At 37.5% G+C, this 21217-nt stretch overlaps 1 protein-coding gene across 1 annotated transcript; it reads left to right on the plus strand.

Moving 5' to 3' along the window:
- The first annotated feature begins 1070 nt into the window (after window positions 1–1070).
- Cldn1 (claudin 1) lies at window positions 1071–16113 on the plus strand. Its single transcript, XM_026389359.2, has 4 exons — window positions 1071–1509; window positions 9353–9517; window positions 11894–11978; window positions 13630–16113. The coding sequence occupies exons 1-4, from the start codon at window positions 1287–1289 to the stop codon at window positions 13790–13792; spliced, it is 636 nt and encodes a 211-aa protein (XP_026245144.1). The 5' UTR covers window positions 1071–1286; the 3' UTR covers window positions 13793–16113.
- Window positions 16114–21217: the final 5104 nt, after the last annotated feature.

Consider the following 21217-nt stretch of genomic DNA (forward strand, 5'->3'; position numbering starts at 1 on the left):
ACACCACACACACACAAAAGTCGGGAAAACATTTTAATTATTCCCAACCACAACACCACTTCTAAGCAACTACAAAGAAGAAAGCCTTAGAGATCCATAGCCCACACTAAAAATTCAAGGAGACCAAAGCCTGGGAATGGCAGAGCCCTCCCTGCAAAAGCCAGGGTGGGAATGCAGTCTTCCTAAATTCCAACAGGGTGCTCTTTCCACTGGGGGCTGTTTTGTGCCTTCCTCTCTGACAAACAATACTTGATAATCCATCCATGGAACATCCTTGAGTAGAAATGGGCACTGGCCAGGTCCCCCTGATAATCTGAGGTGCTGCTCCAAAACAAACTCCTTTCAGGAAGCAATTGGTGTATGTGAAGGGGGCAACTTGGGGTGGGGCACCAGGCTGCATTTTCAAAGGGAGGACAATATATGAAAGGGCATGTGCTTCTTTCAGCTTAAGATGCAAGGGCAGACACAAATACTGGATATGCTACTAACTTGCTGTGTTGTTTTATGAAAGTCGTGTTTCCTTTCTGGGTCTCAGTTCCCTAAAGATCTCTGAGGGCCCTTGAGGAGACAGATGATGACAGGACCTTGAAGAGAAGAAAAGGAGGAGGAAAAGAGAAGGGGAGGACGCTGAAGGAAGACGAAGGAACGTGTGTAAGTAGGAATGGAGGCGGAGTTGGAAATGATTTCAATAAGATATTGGGGGGCGTTAAAAGTGAAACTGGAGCTCTTGCGGGGGTCCATTTTTCCTTTTCTGGCTTTTTTTATGTTTACACATCCATAGTAATTTGAGCGTTACTACGGAGTGAATGAATGAGAAGCCTGACGAACGAGGAGAGAAATGAGAAGTGGCAACCTACGTACTTCTGATCATTCTCCAGTTGTCCCATCATCGCTGGCGGGACTGTCCCGCCAGCAGCGCCGTGGCCAGAGCCAACTCCTGCGCACTGGGTCGCGCTCCTTGTGAGCCGCCCCGAAACCGCCAGGGGACGCAGCGCGGCTGCAGCAGGGGGCGGAGCTGCTTTAAATCGCGGCGCCCAGCGGTTGCGAGTCTCAGAGCCTGAGCCTGGGAGCAGCGGCCACTTCTTGCAGCCGAAGTCCAGGGCTAACTTGGACTGGGACCCTGATCCGGAAATAGAGCCTCTCTAGCAGCAGCACAGCGAGCAGGATTCCCCTCAATAACTTGGTTGGAGCGCCCCGGCAACCATCGCGAGCCCTAGGTGCGCACCTGCAAACTCTCCACTTTCTGCACCTGCCACCCGGAGCTTGCGTGAGCGCCTGAGCTAGCCATGGCCAACGCAGGGCTGCAGCTCCTAGGCTTCATTCTAGCCTTTCTGGGCTGGATCGGCACCATCGTCAGCACTGCTCTACCCCAGTGGAAGATTTACTCCTATGCTGGAGACAACATTGTGACCGCCCAGGCCATCTACGAAGGGCTGTGGATGTCCTGCGTGTCGCAGAGCACAGGGCAGATCCAGTGCAAAGTCTTCGACTCCTTGCTGAATTTAAACAGTGAGTGTATCCCCTTCTCACGGCAGCCACCTACAGACCCCAATTCCCCCCAGTGGCTCCCTTATGGGGTAGTGACCCTGTTGTGTTCTGTGATTACATGATTATCAATCTTCAGGTGATCAGATCTTCTGATCACCTGATCTGTTGTGAGGGATTAGAGACAACCCTGGTTTTGGGAAAAGGAGGCCCGGGCCTAAGCTCTAGTTTTGCCTCCAACTTCCTGGCACACTTTTCTGCCCCCACTCCCACCCCTGCTCCAGGTGTGGTTTCATCTTAAATTCTTATGAGGGTGGGTGGAGATTGGAAAAGTGAAGGCCATGCTTGAACTTGAGCTCTTAGGCCTCTTCTGGACATTCTGATTCTGGGTAACTTCAGGATTGGTAAGGTTCTGGCAAGAAAGTGGCGTGCCTTGTGTAGCTTTTACAGTGTGCAAAATTAAATTTATGATTCCAAAATATCAAATAAGGAAGTTAAAAGAAAAACTTTACTATGACTTTTCATGGTAAGGGTCACTTTCATACCTGTTATTTCCCATTTTTAAAATCATGTAAGTGCGCAGAAGCCCCTCTCAAGACTCCTTAAAGAAGCCTCTTGGTATTTGCACAAGAGATTTCGTTTTCAAGCCTGAGGTGTTCAGAGGAGGTGGACCATATAGTATTATTTTAGAGAGAAGATTGATGGCAAGTGGGAAAAGGACAACAAGAAAGGAGGCTAAGTTGGAAAGGATTATGTAGAGGGCAATATTTATATGGATGTTGGGGAGAAAGATGACAAAATGCCTTTTTCCATCTCTCTCCTTTTTTAAAAAATGAAAAGCTTTTGAGTGCCTTGTTAGAAAAATCGCTAAATCCCCACTTAGGTAATAAACTTTCATGACAGGATGATCTCTCTTGAGCAATCACATTTGTTGTTGTATACCATGTGTCTGTTGTGTCCTTTAACCAACTTGAAGAAAAGCTTCCTCAGAAAAATAAGACTGTCCACCAGTCCCCAAGGCGTGCCCAGGGTGAGCAGCTTGGGACTGCTCAAGTTTACTTCACTTGCTTTGCCCACCTCCAATGAGGAATAATGATTGATATAAAATGTCAGAAGCCATGTGGTTTAGAGTTATTAAACCTGCTTCAGACCTGATTGAACACCTGGAGAATTTAATCGATGTGTATGGTGGTTTTGTGTGTTGTCACTTCAGCTTTTCAAGATTCCCGTGTCATGATTCTTTTATATCAAAAGTAATCTATAAATTTAGTAGTTGTGTATTGTTTATAGCCCTTCTGTGATATATTTCCAAAGTGAACAATTGAGAGTGAATCATTGAATTGTCCCATGGAAAGAGAAATACTCTTGAAGGAAAAGGTGTCAGTCATTTTTGGCAGATGGAGAAGGTACTAAGGACAATTCCAGAGAAGTCTCAATATCAATTTCATTCCTTTAATCAAGATTGTTCATTTTCAACATGTTTAACTAGTATAACTTAAATGACAAAATGGAAAAAAAATTGATTCATGCTGTAGATACTCAATAAGATCATCCTTAACCATAATGCTGTGTTTAAATGTTTCATTTTAATTAATTTATTGTTAATGTAGTTATTATAGTTTTTAAAGCTGTGGTGGAAGCAATACATACTTCCCTCTCGCATGCATACAATTTGGAGACTTCTGGTTTGTGCCTTCAGTGAGAACAAATTCTCCTTTCTGCTTTGGTTAAAGTCATGGTTTATCCAAGATGGAAGTAAGGCCTTTCTCCCAAAACCAATTCCCAGGAGAGGGAATCTTGACTCACAGGTTCTTTCTCCTAACTGGCCAGTGACTCACTGGATGCTTTTGGATGGAGCCCAGGAAATCTGTCTCTGTTTCTCCACCTGAGCAGTGATGCTCACGCCCACCTGATGAGAAGATCTGGGGTGGTGACACACTGACTGGTTTTGGTGTAGTTCCATGACATATAGAGATGAAAAGGACTCTCTGTGTGCATAAGTAGTGTGCCTCATAAAAGCTTATGTTTCATGAAATGCTTTAAGATGAAAGCTTGACTATAGGTTTCCTGAAATTGTACCTTGCTATCGTTGCCAGTAGAGCCCATTTAGCATCTTAACATTCCACATATGGGAATTTCTCAAGCTTTTAGCACTGAACCTTGTTTCTGTGCTTTAACTGGTATCAGTTGTCAAAAACATGTGATCTTCATGAAGGATCTTAAGGAACACAGTGTGCTTACACTGTATACAGAATGTACTCTATATAATGTAAGACATGAGAGACAGCAGAACTTATTTTAGGTAGTTCTAACCAAGCAGTTTATGAAAATGAAACTGAGGAGGTACTTCTGGAGAAACACCTGTCACACAATGTACTATGATTTATAGGGGATAAGACAACTTTCATTGTACCCTATTGTGATGTCCATTGACATTGACAACTCTTGCAGCTGAAAGTGGAAATTTACGTATACAAAGGAGAGTATCAAATATAATCGCAGCATACTTTTCTTAATTAACCTGTACATTTTGCCTTGTTTTAATGACATTCTCAACATTTGGGGAAGCTAATGCCTATTTTGCATGCTTCATTAGTTGCTTCTTCTTACTTGACTTTAATAGCTAGAACTATCCAAAGATTGGGCTGTCTAAGGAGGCTACGTGTTGGGAGGTATCCAAGCAGAGAATAAGTAAGCACTTTGTAAGAATGCTGTTGGGAAGATCCAAGCACCAGACAAATGGGAGGTTAGGCTAGACTCTTTAAGTTTCATCTAACTCTGAGATTCTGTAATTTGTTTATAAGCTACACTAGCCTGTTAAACTTGCTCTGCATGAATCCACTTGTGTGTAGGTGTGCTTAATGAGTATTGGTTGTCATGAGGTTTCCCAGCACTCTCACCATGATGTCAGACTTAGGCAGAGAAACAAAATCACTGACTTGGACAGTCTTTGAAGCATGGATAGAGAGGAGGGCATTTATGCTTCTCTAGACTGCTTTATGCCTACGAAACCAAGGACATTCAAAGGGCGATTGTTGTGCAGATGTTTCAAGAGTTAGTTCTGACTGTTAGAACGATGGAAATGTAATAATTAAAAAAAAAAAGCTTGAAATAAGAAGTTCTTAATTCTTAACCTGGTTTTGCATTAAGTAGCAATTATGTATAATGGATAGGGATCCACTTGACCTCTCTTAGCTCAGGTGTTTTCCCACACATAAAATGAGGCAAAGTAGGAGGAACCACGATAAATTCACTATTAATGTGTCCATTCAAAAATGTGAGCACAGCCCTAATCACACTCTTAGGGATTTAACTGGGATGATCGTGCGGTGCCTTCCAGGGCCAACTTTCTGTTGCTAACTTTAATGATGGAAGAGGGAAAAGCTAGTGGCAGAACACAATCCTAAAATGATGAGTAAGTGACATGGGGGTGATAGAAGCCCAAATTTAATCATGAGGCAATTTATTTAAGAAACAAACCAAAGAAAGGTAGCAAAACCTCTCAGAGCATCCTAAAAAGTGCAAAGGCCTTCCTCATCCTGGAGTTACTGACTTCGCTTATGTTCTGAAGTCACACGAGCTCATTCACCAATAAAATGGAAATGCTAACAATAATTTCTCTTGTGAAACTTTGAACATCAGTAAAAGTGAAAGACTTAAGAAGTTGAAAAAAATAGGAATATAATCTGTGACAGTCTTGAAGAGCTTTTTTAATTGTAAGGGAGCCAAGAGCATTTTTCTTCTTGTCACACAGTGGTCAAATTTTTCTTTTATTCACTCCATTCTTAGCAACTACTAGTACAAAGAAGGACTGTGTGAGGATACAATTAGAATAGAAATTTATTTTGTTTATGATATACACTCTGTAGGGTAAGAATATGGTAACATGGTTAGTAAGTAGCATAAACAATGTCAAGTGTTTACATGTAAAGCTTTAGAAAAAAAAAATCCACATTCTTGTCTGTACTTGTCTTTCTACACTTAGGTTGATGAATCTAAGTGCAGTAGATCAGTACCATGCAACTCATTTCTTGTCTTATAAGTAGAGATCTTTGTAAGTATTTTTAAAATTATACTTTTAGGTTGAAAGTGGTGAGAACTCCTTAGGGGGTCTTTAAGCTCAAGATTACCAGTCTGGCTAAGTATAATTAAAAGACTGCCTTCTCCATTTACTGCTGAATAATGAAGAGAAACAATAGCATGACTTTTTCAATGTTTGCTAACCAAATTCTCCACAGACAACTTTAGTTAGTTATGATATTGTACAGGTATCTGCAAATTTAAAGTTCCAGGAAAGGAATACACTAGATTTGATCCAACCAGCTCAGAGTTAATAGCACAAATCTGTATTATATCTCTCTGATTCAAAATATGATTTTATAACTTTTAAACATTTCTCTTGGTATCTCTGCCCTTCCCTTTGTCATTGTAATAAGAAAAAAAATGAATTTCATCTTGAGAGCTCATTGGAAATATAATTTAAAAAGTTAAGAGTATAAATGTTTCCTCTCTGCATGAGTTTTTAGCTTTTAATGACCTAAAAACTAAATCTGGCTTTATGTATAAAGATTTTAGCATCCAAAGCTCTTGAAGGAAGCGTTTCTATGTATTATTTCAAAGATTAATTTAAACAGAAGTATATGTATTTTATGTATGATATTATTACAGTTTAAAATATAAAGAAAGATACTGCTCTAATTCAAATTCTTCTTCAGGTATAGATTTTCAAGTATTATACTCAGTACTATGGATGGAAATATAAATAAATATCTGACTCAAGTCATCTAGGAGCTTACAGCTACATGTCTTAGGTCTCTGACTTAACAGCCTTCCACAAGAACTTGGTCTGAAGAATTCATCTGGCTCCAGCTTAAAACTGTGCAATGTAGATTTGATCTGCACATACAAGTCCTCATAACTTGTAACACAATATTGCTTAACTTGACGTGAAATCCATTGTTACATATGCCCAGCTAGTGAGTTTTCATGCTGTCATGATTCTCAGTGTTTGTGTATGTGTATTTATTATTTTTACATTTTCCTTACATATCACTGTAGTTAAGAACTCATCCAAATTAGTAAAGAAAGATGAGATTTTGTGTTTGATGCCAGCTAATATTGTAAAATACAAAAACCAAAAATTTACAAGTCAATGGCTGCCAGGATATAAATGGAAGATATTTCTTTACAAAACAACATCCTACACTATTGTTTTGTCACATTTAAAAAAAAAAAAAAACGAAAAAATTAGCCCCTTGATCTCCATGGTGAATGTAATCAGAAGTTTTGTTTTCTCCATTTTCTCTATCTTTTTTTGTGTGTTAAACAAATAACACATTATTCTATAAGAAAATGAAACACTGCAGGACTATTAGCGAACATAAAACAGAATATCCTCCTCCTTGGAAACCTTGCAAAAGAAGTGGTACAACATGAACCAAAGGCGTTTTTGTTGTTGTTGTTGTTGTTGTTTTGTTTTGTTTACTTGTTTGTTTTTATAAAGGGGAGAAATTTAGATTAAAATTGTGAATTCTAGGTCATTCTAGGCAGATGCGGTGGAACCTGGAGTAGTTTATAGGTGTGTATGCCTTGCTTAAAAGTTCAGAGGTTTTATACAAGCCTGACTCAGGGGCCCAAAGCCCAGTAGACTCCTCATGAAGGATGCCCTGTGCTTCCTCAGTGCTAAGACGTGCTGTTTAAGTGGCTGGTGCATTTACTTGACAAACAGAAGTATGATTATTATATAAGCTAGGTAACATTTGGGGCCCTACAACTTGAAAACAGTGGAAAACTTGGAAAGAGATCAGAGAAAGGAAGAAAAGTCATTAATAGAGGGTTGGAAAGCTGAGTATGTATGATAAAATAAAGAGGTGGCTCTAAGATGTAAGAGGTTTTACATATTTGAAGGGCTATAGTAATAGGAATATTTTCTGATTATATGATCTAAATACTGAGGGTAAAAACATGTCACCCCTGCTTTAAGATCTTCCAGTGACTTCTGAATATAGCTGGAATAGACTCCAGTCCTCTACCCTCACTTTGTAATAAACTCTTTATAATGCATGCCTTCCTTGCACCTTGCTGAACTTCATTTCCCTTTCCATATCTTATTGTCTTAGTTTTCCCAGGACCCAGGGCCCCCTTAGGATGCGGGACTGTTCATTTTAAAATGAAGACAGTCCTGGGAAAGTTGACCTAAATAGTCACCTTATCCTCTAGGCACCTGTGTTGTTTTTGCTGCTTTTGGCCTCTGCCTCTAGAATCCCACCAAATCTGAAGTCCGTGTTATGGATGAGAATTGAGTTATTGTAATTTTAGTTTTCTTTCTAAGGAATGATTTTCTTTGAAAAGGCTATTCGTGAATGATAAGGAAGTATACATCTTAGTTATGGAGTCCTTGGTACTTTCCTCTTCATACCACAGTATGGTTAGTGATTCTGTGCAAAGAGTTGTGCAGTGACCTTGTAAGCAGCTTCACTTCCTGTAAACCGTGGGCTGGGGAACATGTTTTGATTCCTCAGTTTCTTTCCCGCCTGGAACATTGAGCTAGGGGTGTGGGTGGGTGTGTATAGATGTTTCTACACACAGGGAGGTAGGAATGTTAAGGGGAGGCAGAGAGTATCTGTTTCATTTTCTAATGAAGTCAAGCAAGAAATTATTTTGGTTTACAGAATATCACTCAGATACTATAAAAATACCTTTGATGCTTCTTAGAAAGAGATTAATATGATTTGTCATAGATCAATGATGACAAGAATAGAAATGTCAATAAATTGAAATTTAATGATGCTTCAGAAATGTTTAGTTTTAATTTTGATCAGTAGCCTAAGTTATCAACCCTGAAGATGCTGAGACTGAACCTGGGTATAAATTAGATTTTGAAATTCAAATTTTTTCCATCATCTCAGCCACTTTTGAAGACCAGAAGGAGCCAATGCTTCTAACTAAATAAAATCTAATCTGTCTAGTTCCCCCTCCTTATTTATTTCAAGTCTTCACCTTTATGCCACAATGATGGTCTGAAGTTTCTTCTCTTTAAGAGATCTATCGACATAATCTCTCAAACCTGATCCTGTCAATTTGATCATGACGTAGTAAACCAAAGACAATACAGGGAATTAGAAAATTAGTGGGATCCTGAGAAATACCAAAATGAATTATTGTGTCTGTTATTTTATAACATGACAGCTGAAATAGTTGAAAAAAACTGGTTAAACTTTTGAATGTGAATATACTACTATGTTCCAAAGTAACTTCTTAAAGTTTATTTTGTTTTTAAAAAAATGGGTTTTGTGTCCTCCTTATAGTCACTAGAGATACAAGTGTGGCTTATCCAGCCATGATAAACTTTGTTAAAATTCATATATGTTTCATATTCACTACTTTTTCTGAAGCTTGATGATTGTGGTGTAAAGTTGGTAATAAATACCAAAGATGCATTGTAAGCCATTTAAATTCAAATAGTAAACATCAAGATAATATGTATACTTGTTATTTCAGAATTAAAATACTCTTAATAAGGATTAAATAGACACTAGTTTAGCTAAAACTGTTCAGTTAGATCATTTCTTATTTTTCCAGTTGATTTTGAATTTAATTTTTTAAAAAATGTTATGGCCGGGGAGCCTCTGTTCAGCATTCAACGTAGGTGTTTTGTGTTTTTTTTTTTTTAATATTTGTTTATTTTGTTTTGTTTTTGAGAGAATAGTGTAGTCTGCCAGCAGAAATATCACTAGAATGGTGGCCATCTAGCTCCTACTTCAGTTTCTTCCCTTCCTTACAAGAGTAAAATATACTTGGTCTCCTACCACTCTTTTCTTGTTAGTTTAGGCAAGTTTTTAAAAATGTTCTAAATATTTCCTTTCAGGCACTTTGCAAGCAACCCGTGCATTGATGGTGATTGGAATCCTGCTGGGACTTATAGCAATCTTTGTGTCCACCGTTGGCATGAAGTGTATGAAGTGCTTGGAAGATGATGAGGTACAGAAGATGAGGATGGCTGTCATTGGGGGTGTGATCTTCCTTATTGCAGGTAAGAGAGGCCTGCCTCCGTGGTTCCCTTTACCAATATGGATTGAGATTTAGTTTTTGGTTTCATTAGGTTTTGTTGAATGAATTGCACTTAGAATTATTTTCATCTCTTTAAAATCTGCAGACACAGACCTATAGTCAGTTGACTCTTGTGTGAGAGCCAAATGAAAATATTATGTATGTGCTCACATGTCAGTTCTATTCGCTAAGGTTTCAGATGCTCACTTGTTTGTTAGAACCAGTCTCTCCCCAGTTGAAGAGAGATGTTTGCTACCTAGAAAAAAATCAAGAACAATTTTATTAATTTAGAAAACATCTCTTGTGTCTCCATAGATACTATGTTAAAAATGATGGGGAATAGTGAGAGGAAGCATAAATCACTGGGTAATCATACAGGTCTGTGAAAGGTAGACAGGATTTAGATTATTGGAGAAAAATGAGGACAACATTCCATATAGAATTATATGGAAGGTATAATTCCAGAATAAAAAGTATATGTCCATAGATCAGAAGAGAGAAAGGCCAGTTGGAATAGAGGTGGACTATTGAAGTTAGATTAGATGAGTAGGAAAGAAAACAATGTGGGAACATCTTGGAAAAAAAATCTTGATAAAATAATGAGGTTATTTTTACCATATAAAATAAGGATGTATGTGTTGTTCTATTCAAGTGTTAAATTGTGTGTCTTTTGAGAAAATAAAAGGTAGAAGATGAATAGCATCATTTCACATCTTTCTAATAAGGTTTATTTTATTATTATAAGGTTTATTTTAATATGCCTTTAATATAATACCTAATGTAGGCATATAGTAATAGAGTACTATATATCCTAACTATTATGTGTAAATATAAATATAAATATGTATTAAATATATTATATATATATATGCCCATTATTCTGAATTAGATACAAATATACTACTAGGAAAACTAGAGTTAAACTTTCTTAATTTTTGTATTGACCAAAGACCCAGAGGGGCTTTGATCCAGCACAACATGTGAATTTAACCCATAATAGAGGGAGAACGTGGCTTTGCTAAAGATGTGATTAAAGTGACGAGTGATAAAATTTCAGCTTATTGAAGCACATATTAGCTCCTGTCTGAAAAGACATGAATGGTGCTTTATTCCTAACAATTTCATCTTGAGCCTTGAATAAACTCAGTGTGTAGCACCTTTTCTTTGCTTGCCTTCTTATAACTTCAGTCTCAGAAACTTCCTCAGGCATGCAGCTCACAGGTAGGTGCACATGGTCTATTTGAACAGCCAAAAACCAAAGTGTTCTCTCTCATGCATTAAAGACGAGTAGATATAACCAATTTTTTTGAAAAAGAGGAGAAGGAATATAGAAATTCATCTGTCTATATTGATGAATTTTCAGAATTGCAATAAAAGATATTAGTTTCTTTTTAAATTTATTTCTTGACAGGTAAATTTGCACATATTTTTCATATACATTGAAAAATAAGTAAACTGAGCTAATTAACATCTTGCCTCACATAGTTACCATTTTTGTGTTAAGAACACTTATATATACCTTCTTAGCATTTTTCAAGAATACATTAATTGTAGTTAGCCTTTTGTACAATGAATCTCTTGAAAATTTATTTCTTCTATCTAACTGAAAATTTGTATACCAATTATTTCCTTTGGACAAGAAAATATGAGCCATTTTATATTTCATTATAAACATTTTATATTTATGTTGATGGCATAGGTGTTTTAGATGAAGTGATTTCCCTGATATTAATGGATAAAAATGTTGTGTGAAACTGAGCTTGTGCTATAGAAAGCAATTCGACATGGCACCCTCAGCAAATCATTCCATCGTACAGTGTTGCTCTGGCCAATAGGGATTTGGGTGTTCTGGTCCATTCTGAGACAGGTCCTGCTCTTTCTGCTACTAACCGCTTATTTTAATTTTGTTCCAGCAGAAACTGTAAATTTTCACTTTGGTCAAGTGGAACCTATAAGAATTCTCACCTTTTGTTTTTAAGCACAACTAATAAGAACAACAGTTCTATTAAAAGTAGCTTAGCATACTAAACTATAGGACTGCAGTACCTTTGAAGAAAATCTTGAATAATATGAATTTGCTGGATTTCTTCTAAAAAGCATTATTTGTGCCAGTGACCTTGAGTAATAAATAAATAAGATGTCATGAATAGTTAAACTATGCCTAATTCCAACTTAATATTTTTGTATATCTTAACAGAATACTTGGAATAAATCATATATAAATCAACTCTACTGTTGGTAATACTAAGATAAAAATGTCAGCACTACTGTTGAGATTTAATTCTTATAAAATACATTCGGACTTAATGGGCTCAGTGTTCCATAGTGATTAACAGCCTTTTGTTTTGCATTTCTGTAGGTCTGGTTATTTTAGTTGCCACAGCATGGTATGGCAATAGAATTGTTCAAGAATTCTATGACCCTATGACCCCCGTCAATGCCAGGTAATGCTATTCAAGCAGAAAATAGTTTATTTTCTGAGAGAAATGCCCATCTTATGTTCAACACAATCCTGCTAATGCCATAGTTCCTCAAATTTGCTTTCAAAAATTGTATGAAATCTTATGTCAAACTTGCAAACAATTCAAATGACCTGTGACTCGTGTTAAAATGAGTTTGATAATTGCTTTAACAGCCTGTATTGATGACAAAATGCACTTCAAAGTAGAAAAGTTCTGGGCTGTGTATTTCCCAACTACATGGGGCATCTTTATTTTTTTTTCTCCAAATATGAACAAGTGTTAATACATTTAAAATTTTCTTCTTGAAGTGTATTCTGATGTTTACAGCAACTAACTAGGATTACTTGTAATGCATAGTTTATTATGGCTTAAAAATAGTACTATCATAGTGGTTAATGAATAATACTTTATTCTTAACAGTTATTTTTACATGTAAAGCCATGTTGTGGTGTATTTTTCTAGTACTTTGAGATATACCTTTGAAGTATTATGTTCCATTACCACTACAAAATTGACTTTATAAAGATCATCTCTTTCATTACTACAAACCATACAAGTTAAAGAGCAGATTCTTGGTCCTCATTTGATGACACACTTTGATCAGGGACAGCACTGATTGTCTCACTGTCTTCACATCTTTAAAGCTTAATAACTACATTCAAAGTCAAGATGTTAAAATGTAATCATTGTTTGTAAGTCCTAGGATGAACAAATAAAAAACTCAGTGTTTTCAGAGATAAGGTGTGCTTCTTTTTATATAATCTCCCACATACAGAAGAACACAGACTGCAATGATTATGTTGGAGCCTGTCCCATAAGACTTATGATGCAGGAACAGAAACTTATGGAGGTCAATAGGACAAAATTTTACCAGAGCAGTCATACTAGTAGTGCATGTGAAAGCAGTTTATAAATTGCTGGACACTATGCACTTTTTGTTTACATGCTCACACATGATCCTGAAACCCATCCAAGGAAGCAGGTGGGAGAAACTATGGGTGAGAGGTAAAGTTGATTCCCCATAATTGCAACAGTTGGGGGTTGGCATCAGGTTCCAAACCCAGGCCTTATAACTTTTAGATCTAGTTCTTTTATCTCTATTGTTCATAATCAGTCACAGATACTTAACCATAGGAAACTGGCTGGCTTAATACTTCTTTGAGCTATGGACTACTCAGAAGTCTTTTTTATAAAACATAAATTTTAGATTTTAGTTTACATAGTAGGATCAGCTATTAGAAACTCTAGTAGTTTCTACTCTAGCAAATTTTTAAAAAATATGATTGATATTTGATAGCACCAATTAATAAGTTATAGACTAAGAACTGTGGTCTAATTCCCACAACTGAAATATATAAGCATTGCTTTACAAGTCTCCTATACATGGAAAAATCTTTGGAAATATTCATGTAATTAAGTTGGTGTTGCAGGTCGTATTCCTGCTGTACTATTATAAATTGTCAATAATTGCAATGTAAACATTCTTGTGTTCACAGACCTTAAAGTACCTCCCAAGGAATCAAGGGAGGGGTGTAATTTCACTAAAGAAATATAATGTGTATTATATCATTTCCTTCTTTAGAAAAATTGCCAGTGATTCATTGACTAACATATGCATTGTGTCTCTCTTTAGATATGAATTTGGCCAGGCTCTGTTCACTGGCTGGGCTGCTGCCTCGCTCTGCCTTCTGGGAGGTGCCCTACTTTGCTGCTCCTGTCCCCGAAAAACAACTTCTTACCCAACACCACGGCCTTATCCAAAACCTACACCATCCAGTGGAAAAGACTACGTGTGACAGAGGCAAAAGGAGAAAATCCTGTTGACACAAATACAGAATGGACTTTGAAATACTATCATTGACATTACGATCTTAGACTTTTGACTATTGTAATCTGAACTGTGGTTTTTTTTTACAAAAGAAACCATATTTTTATAAATATCCATGGCGACAAGTAGCTTAGTCTTATTTTATCTTCTTTTCTCAGTGTCAGAGGGAAGCCCTTTCCATCATTTTATTGATTCCCACCAAGTAGTCATGGGGGAGGGGTGCCCCTTAAATATGTACAGATATGTATATATACATGTTTTTCTATAAAAAATCAGACCATAAAAACTCTTATTGTCATTATGTTGGTATTCGTACACTCAGAGTGTCTCTAAAATAGAAAAAGTATATTTCATTTTAATTAAATAAGCTTATTAGAATATTTTTCTTCCTTTTTCTTCATACCTATATAACAGGTTGAATATCATTTAGCCCCTGCTATCAGCTTTTAGCATCTTTGCTGTAAGACCAAAACTACTGTATCAAATATGAATTCTTCCTGTGTGCCCTTTTCATATACTTACTTTATCTTATTTTTCCATGATCTTATGGCACTTACTTCTTTATTAGCCCTTGCCCCCCAAGCCCACTTTTCTTTATGTTGTACTCTTTTCCTGAATCTGATAATGTATCTGGTAGAATACATTTTCAGTCGGAAAGCCAATAAGAATCTGTTACAGTTCAAATCTGTGGGAACAAATCCTTCTGCATGACCAGACGATATTTTTCTGTTGACCTTCCCTCAAGATCCCTGTACTTTGACCTACGGCATTCTTGTTTGCTTCAAAAATATTTGTTTCATGGAATGGGTGTGCTGCTCACCTGAGTGTCATAACACAGTTTTATTGATTGGATTTTTAAGATACTTATTCACAGTCCCACATCCCCCAAACTACCTTTTTTCTTCCTCCCTCCTAAGCTACATTGTTTTTACATATGTAATTATAATATAGTTTACCTCTTCCCAGAGAGGTGTGGTATGTTTATCTGAACAAAATGCTAGACTTGCTGGAGTGATAATGTGGTGACAAATACTCTCTCTATAGCTGTGAGCAAGTCACTTAATCTTTCTACCTCTTTTCCCATCTGTCAAATTGAGATAATTATGCTTAACCAGCTGGTAAAGGTTAATGGGAGTATTAATTAGTTGATATGAGTCTCATTCTTTGAACATGAAATATGCCTAAGTAGTATTTTTCTTTGCTCAATTGGCAGCTTTGAAGTTGCTGAATAAAACCTACACACAGCCTTTGCTCTGTGTAGTAGCTCCTTTATTCTGCAGGTCCATTTCCTTTCATTCTGCTGAGCTGAACATTTTGTTGGTGCTCTGTTCCATTTGAACAACTTCTCCTACCTTTCTAGTCTGTAAGAATGTTACTTCACATGAGCAAGATGATGTAATGGAAAGGGTGTTGACTCTGAGGTCTGGAGGCCTGGATTTCAATCTCAATGCTATCAATTATTGCCTTGAGTTTGGGCAAGACACTTGGCTGCCCTAGATTTATTGCTTCATCTCTAAAAAGGGGTTTGTAATTCCTAATCTGCCTACATCACGGGGATGTTGTGGGACTCCAGTGAGATGCAATACATGTGAATGTGGTTTTGTAAGGTGAAATGTGCTGTACTAGGGAAAGAATTAAGAAATTTAAGTGCATAGTTTCAGCGGTTACTTTTAAAAGGAGGAAAAAGAAGAAGAATATTGACATGGGTCATTTGCCTTAATCAGTTTCTTGAGTAGTGAAACACTAAAGTGAAATTCAGTTCACTAAATAAAAAGGATCCTGAGAAAGTCCTCATTTCTTCAGTCAGATGGACTGATGCTTTTGTAGCTAAGCAGATGCAAAGGAGGAAACAGAAACCTGAGTGTTTGGGAGTCTTTGACACATAAACTGTAAGGAGATGTGGAGGTTATTTTTTAAGTAATACCTTCAGTGTTCTTATTGTCAGGTGGCAGCTAACAAGCACTGCAGGGTAGTGGGAATGGTACTTCATGCTAAAGCACAGGGAGAAGTTATCCTGAGTCTTATGAGGATTTGGACCAAGCAACTTTTAGCATGTCTTCCAAACCTGACAATCTATGCTTCTAGATGTTATCATTCAAAGAGCCCTTGCCTCATATATAAAGCCTGATATGTTGTGTAAATGCATATGGAAACCTATTGCTAAACCCCACAGAAAATCAATAGTCCAAAGATCCAACGGAATTTTTGTGATACAATTTATCCAGTTTTGATATTTTTATATTCTGCTACCACACCTGGAAAAGGCCAATAGATATTTGGCGGGTTTGTAATGGGAATTTGTATAAAGCATTGCTCTTTTTAAATAAACGATGTTTTATAATTAAAAAAAAGATCTGTGGCTTGTTTTCTAATAACTTATTTCAATATTGGTATGCTTGCCAGAGGAGGTGTCCTAAGACAGGATCTGATTCATCATGTGCTTTTGAGAAAGAACTACAATACCTTTGGGCCATACCAAATATTCTCCTACCTCTACTGACTAGGATGCACCACCTCTCTCAAACTGGGCTTCTTACACAGGCTGATAATAGAAGAGGTACCTGTAATTATTCACAATTATTTATTTTTCATCCATAAGAAGGGGAAGTACATCAATGAGTGAATGAAGAGTAAAAATCAGGCTAAAATCCAATGTTGTTTTTATAATGATTCTTATCAAAACTACCTGTTAGGAAAGCAGGTGATGAAACTCATTGCTCACTATCTTAATATATCAATAAATGAGCATATATTAAGTGTGGCCTCTGCCTGGGTAATTTTCATATTTATGAGACCAAAGGATGTGAGCAAAGGACGGTGCTATACTGTGGACTCAGGCATCAGCATGATCTGTGAGGGACCAAGATCAGGCTTTGATTTCAATTCTCCTTAAACAGAATCCACCCTCTGTTTCTCCAGAATTAAAATCTCTAAGGGTAATTCCAGGCTTGTGAAGTTGGAGGAAATAAAATTCTTAGGTGCTCCTGATAAGAACTGGAAGAAAAGCTGGATTGTAAATGACAGCAATGAGATATTCATCTCTGTGTGCACTCATCCTGAATCTGAGTGCCAATATTCTTACAAACTGTGTCATTTTTCCTTCCTCTTAGCACTTTCTATGTATGTCCAGATTCAGGTATAATGCCATCTTGTTCCCATATTCCTGTGTGTTTAAGCCTGTCATTAATTCTTTTTTTAAGGCATCCATTTATTTGTTATTTATTTATTTATTTCTTACATACATGACAATAGTAGAATCATTACATTCATAATTATCCATTCACAGCACATGATCTGGTTGTGGATTTTTTTCCTTTGGGGATGTAGCTCATATGATAGGTTCCTGCTTTTCCTTCCTCCTCACTCCACACATTCCGTACTTACCCCCAGCCTGTCCTAAAATCTCTTCATTTAACTGATGGCATGGAAACCCTGATGGAAGTCATGACAAGTTCTGGGGTTACATGGGGACAGCTTGCTGAGGACCAAACCCAGGCCATCAGGAGCTCTCTGTGCTGGACCTCTGAAAATCTCATGGAATTTTGCATACTTGCCTTCTCTTAAGATTTTTTTTCCCCCAAAACAGCTGATATTGGCAATTAAAAAACAGATGTGAATGTATAAAGTTGATATTTACTGAAATCCTACCATGAACCCAGCTCTATTAAATGGAGGCAGGCCAAAGGAGGTATGAAACAAGTAAGACACAGTCCTGGGCCTGAGCAGCATGGAGAATGTTTAGTTGAAAGAAAGCACTGATTCTGCCACCAATCAGATCAGACTTGTGAGCTATCAACTCACTATTTCCTCCTTTGTAAAATGAGCACTTAGATCCATGCAGTGGTTCTTCTCCATAACAGGAATTGAGAATCACCTATGTGAGCTTTTGAAATTTTCTAATGCCAGGGCCCTACCCCATATCAGGGGAATCAAAAACCTCTGAAGGGAAAGTCCTACTTTGAGCTTCTCTTTCAGGGAGGTGAAGACCAACATTTCTCACATCCGTTCCAACCAGGTTTTTCTGTTACTCAGGTAAAACGACATCAAGCCCCATCATGTCCTAGTCATGCTTCTCAGGTCACGTGCTGATCTATCTTGAACTTCAAAGAGAAAAGCACAAAACTACGGCCGCAACCTGATCGGAGCAGAAGAACATGTTAGCCAGTTGTTCAAAGGAAGAAATATATTAAAATTAGATTATTCTGAATACCCCCAAACAAATCCTAACTTAGGACAAACTAACCTAGGGTAAGATGGGATGCCTAAGATCTGCACTGTTAAAGGGGGTGCCTTATAAGCACCTGTTTTATGGGTTTCATGCTTGTGTATTCCCACTGCTCCCTCTAATGTTCAGAATATATTCTTTTCCATCACAGCAACACATTGTCTATTAATAAACTATTCTATTTTAAAGAAACAAAGTCAGAGGGAAGAAGGCATTGCTCTTCTTTGCTCCTTTCTCATCTCCCCCACTTCCCCTTTAAATTTTGTGGTTTAATTGTAAAAAGGACTGGAGAGAAAGGATACTGCATATGCTGAAACTCAACAATGTGCTGTGAAGAAGGGGATAAGATAAAGGGTACTCATTTTGATAGGCATTTCCATAGGGCACATTGTGATCACAAATGAGGAAGAGGATAACTATAGATAGAACTGTCAGAATCAGATGCCAGGAAATATTGGTGTTTCACCTACGTCTTAGATTTTTACATGCCGAGGTAGGTACGAGAAGGGAAATTCCAGGAAGGGAAATTCCAGGCAAAAGCAGCAGCTGAGCACATGCGTCAAAACATGAAACATCACTGCCCATTCGGGGAAAGTGATAGAAAGAAGGGGGAGGAAGGAGGAGGAGGTGGAGGTGGAGGTTGGAGTGCGAGTGGGACGAGGTTACTTACAAAAATAAGGCACAGAGAAGAGAATTGATAGTGGTCGGCCCCTTCCCAGCTCTCCCCCTGCACACTCCTTACTAATTTCATTACTGTTGGACAGCAGGACAATAATTCCAAACAGGATTTAACTAGTGGGGCTTAGGCTCTTAGGCCTGGAGAGAATTCCACTTAAATATTTTCTAAACCCATATGTAAAACCTCAAGAGATAATGCTAATGATTTCACTTACTTTGTAACAGAAAAAGCATTAGAATTTCTCTAGGATCAAAGGAAAGTTTAAGGACATTTATACCAGACATTGTGTGTGTGAATGTGTGTGTGTGTGTGTTTTATTGTCTAGCATTGACTCCCTCTCCCATAATGGCACTATGTACGGTTTGTTTTAGAAAAACATCCTATTTTACTTTCCATAGGTGTGATTCAGATGGCTCACCCTACCCCTGACCTCCAACTTTGAGACAGGAACATTAATCTGTTTCATATTCCCATAGAGCTATAAGTATCTCTATGAATATAATTACAGAATATATAGGACAACTGCAAAACAAACAAACAATAACAAAATTTTGGATATGTATACACAACTTTACATCTTTATTTCATCCCAAAGAAAAGTGGCGTGTCTGATGGATTCGTCTTATGACTCTTGATCTTCCTCTTGAAGGACAATATTTAATTCAACAGCAAACTTTGTCAACTCTACCTTCAAAATTTATTCTGAGAGCCAGGTGTGGTACTGCACATCTGTGATCCCAGCGACTCAGGAGACTGAGGCAGGAGAAATGCAAGTTCAAGGCCAACTTGAGCAACTTACCAAGAGATCCTGTCCAAATAAAATGAAAAGGGCTCACAATGTAGCTCAGTAGTTGCTTAGTATATGTGAAGCCCTGGGTTCATTTGTACTGACAAGTACTGACTGAAAAAAAAAAAATCATTCTGAACCTGACCATTATTCTTCACTTATTCTGGTAGTCTAAGCCACTTGGATGAGTGGAATAACCTCCTAACTGACCCTAACTCTTCTGATCCTAATTTGCTATGTCCTACAGCCTGTTCTCCATGTCGCATCAGGAGAGATACCCTTAAAGACGATTTGGATAATTATTTTTGTCCTTCTACAGATTACAACCTTTCAGGATTTCCAACTGACTTAAAGTAAAATCTGATACTCATTACTTTCTTTTCCACCCTTACTCCCAACCAGTGTCCTTCTAATATCATCCTGCCCTAGCTGGTCTCCTGGCTTGTCCTGAGACACAACAAACAACTTCCTAAACTCATGGTTTTTCTCCCAGAAGAATCTCAAATATTTGTGTATGAGAAAAAAACTTGTCTTATCATTTCCTATCAAATAGCCCCTCATCATTCTCTATTCCTTCCCTTTACTTTTTCTTTGGAATATACTAAGAATGGCAAAGCATTACATTTTTTATTTATGTGTGAGTATGCTGCCTGACTGTTCTATCAGATGAATGTTTAATAGAAAAGGGACTTTTATATGCTTATTTAAAAAAAAAAACACTTTTTTTTCATCATGATATCACAGATACCTAGTAAAGAGTATATGGCCAACTGTCATTTGGACCAATGAAACTGTAAGGGAAGAAAACTGTTTCCCAAGAAGTTGGTAGCTCAAGAAAAGAAAAGTCGGGCGAGCTGGTGCACACCTGTAATCCCAGAGGCTGAGACAGAACAATCTTCAAAGACAGAACAATCTTCAAAGCCAGCCTCAGCAAAGGTGAGGAGTTAAGCAACTTAGTGAGACCCTGTCACTAAATAAAAAAATACAAAATAGGTCTGGGGATGTGGCTCAGTGGCCAAGTGTCCCCAAATTCAATCCTTGATGCCAACCCCCACTCCAAAAAGAAAAAAGAGAGGGGAAAAAAGTCTAGAGGCAAAATACAGAAACAGAAACAAATGAAGCCAGAAGAACTGAGAGATGGAGAGGGGCAGAGCCTGAGAGCACAATTTGAACCCCTTGGTCCAGCTGTATCCTGAGCTGCTAATAACATGGCATTTTCAGTTATGTGCAGAGATAAATCTCACATGCTCTAATGCACCTTGACTTGCATTTCTGTCATTTGCTTCTGAAAGAGTCTTGAGTAATGTGATCACCAGGCCCCTCTTTTACAAATAGATAGACTGAGACATGGAGAAAAGAAGTTTTGCCCAAGCTCACAAAATTAATGATGGAGACAAGATTTAAGCCTGGTTTTCTGAGTCCAAGTCCTGGCCTATTCCCTCTCCACTGCCTAGCTGGCTGCTTACATTCAAACTCTCCTATGATCTCAAGTTGTACATCTACAAAAAAAAAAAAAAAAAAAAAAAAAAAAAAAAAAAAAAAAAAAAAAAACAGTATTCTAGCCAGAAATCCTAGGAAATTAAGTAGATTGAGATCTAAGTTCCCAGTGTTATTTAATCTTTTTAAATCTTAAACTGCTACCTCACTGTGGGGGAGTCAGCTCAGAAAAAAGAAAAAAAAAAATTCCTCCAAAGAAAATACC

The sequence above is a fragment of the Urocitellus parryii genome, chromosome 2 (assembly GCF_045843805.1).
Source record: "Urocitellus parryii isolate mUroPar1 chromosome 2, mUroPar1.hap1, whole genome shotgun sequence".
In the NCBI taxonomy this organism is placed as follows: domain Eukaryota; kingdom Metazoa; phylum Chordata; class Mammalia; order Rodentia; family Sciuridae; genus Urocitellus; species Urocitellus parryii.

Coding starts and splice junctions, on each gene's coding strand:
- Cldn1 (XM_026389359.2), top strand. CDS start 1,287: ATGGCCAACGCAGGGCTGCAGCTCCTAGGCTTCATTCTAGCCTTTCTG. Junction 1,510..9,352: donor CTCCTTGCTGAATTTAAACA/GTGAGTGTATCC, acceptor ATTTCCTTTCAG/GCACTTTGCAAGCAACCCGT. Junction 11,979..13,629: donor ATGACCCCCGTCAATGCCAG/GTAATGCTATTC, acceptor GTCTCTCTTTAG/ATATGAATTTGGCCAGGCTC.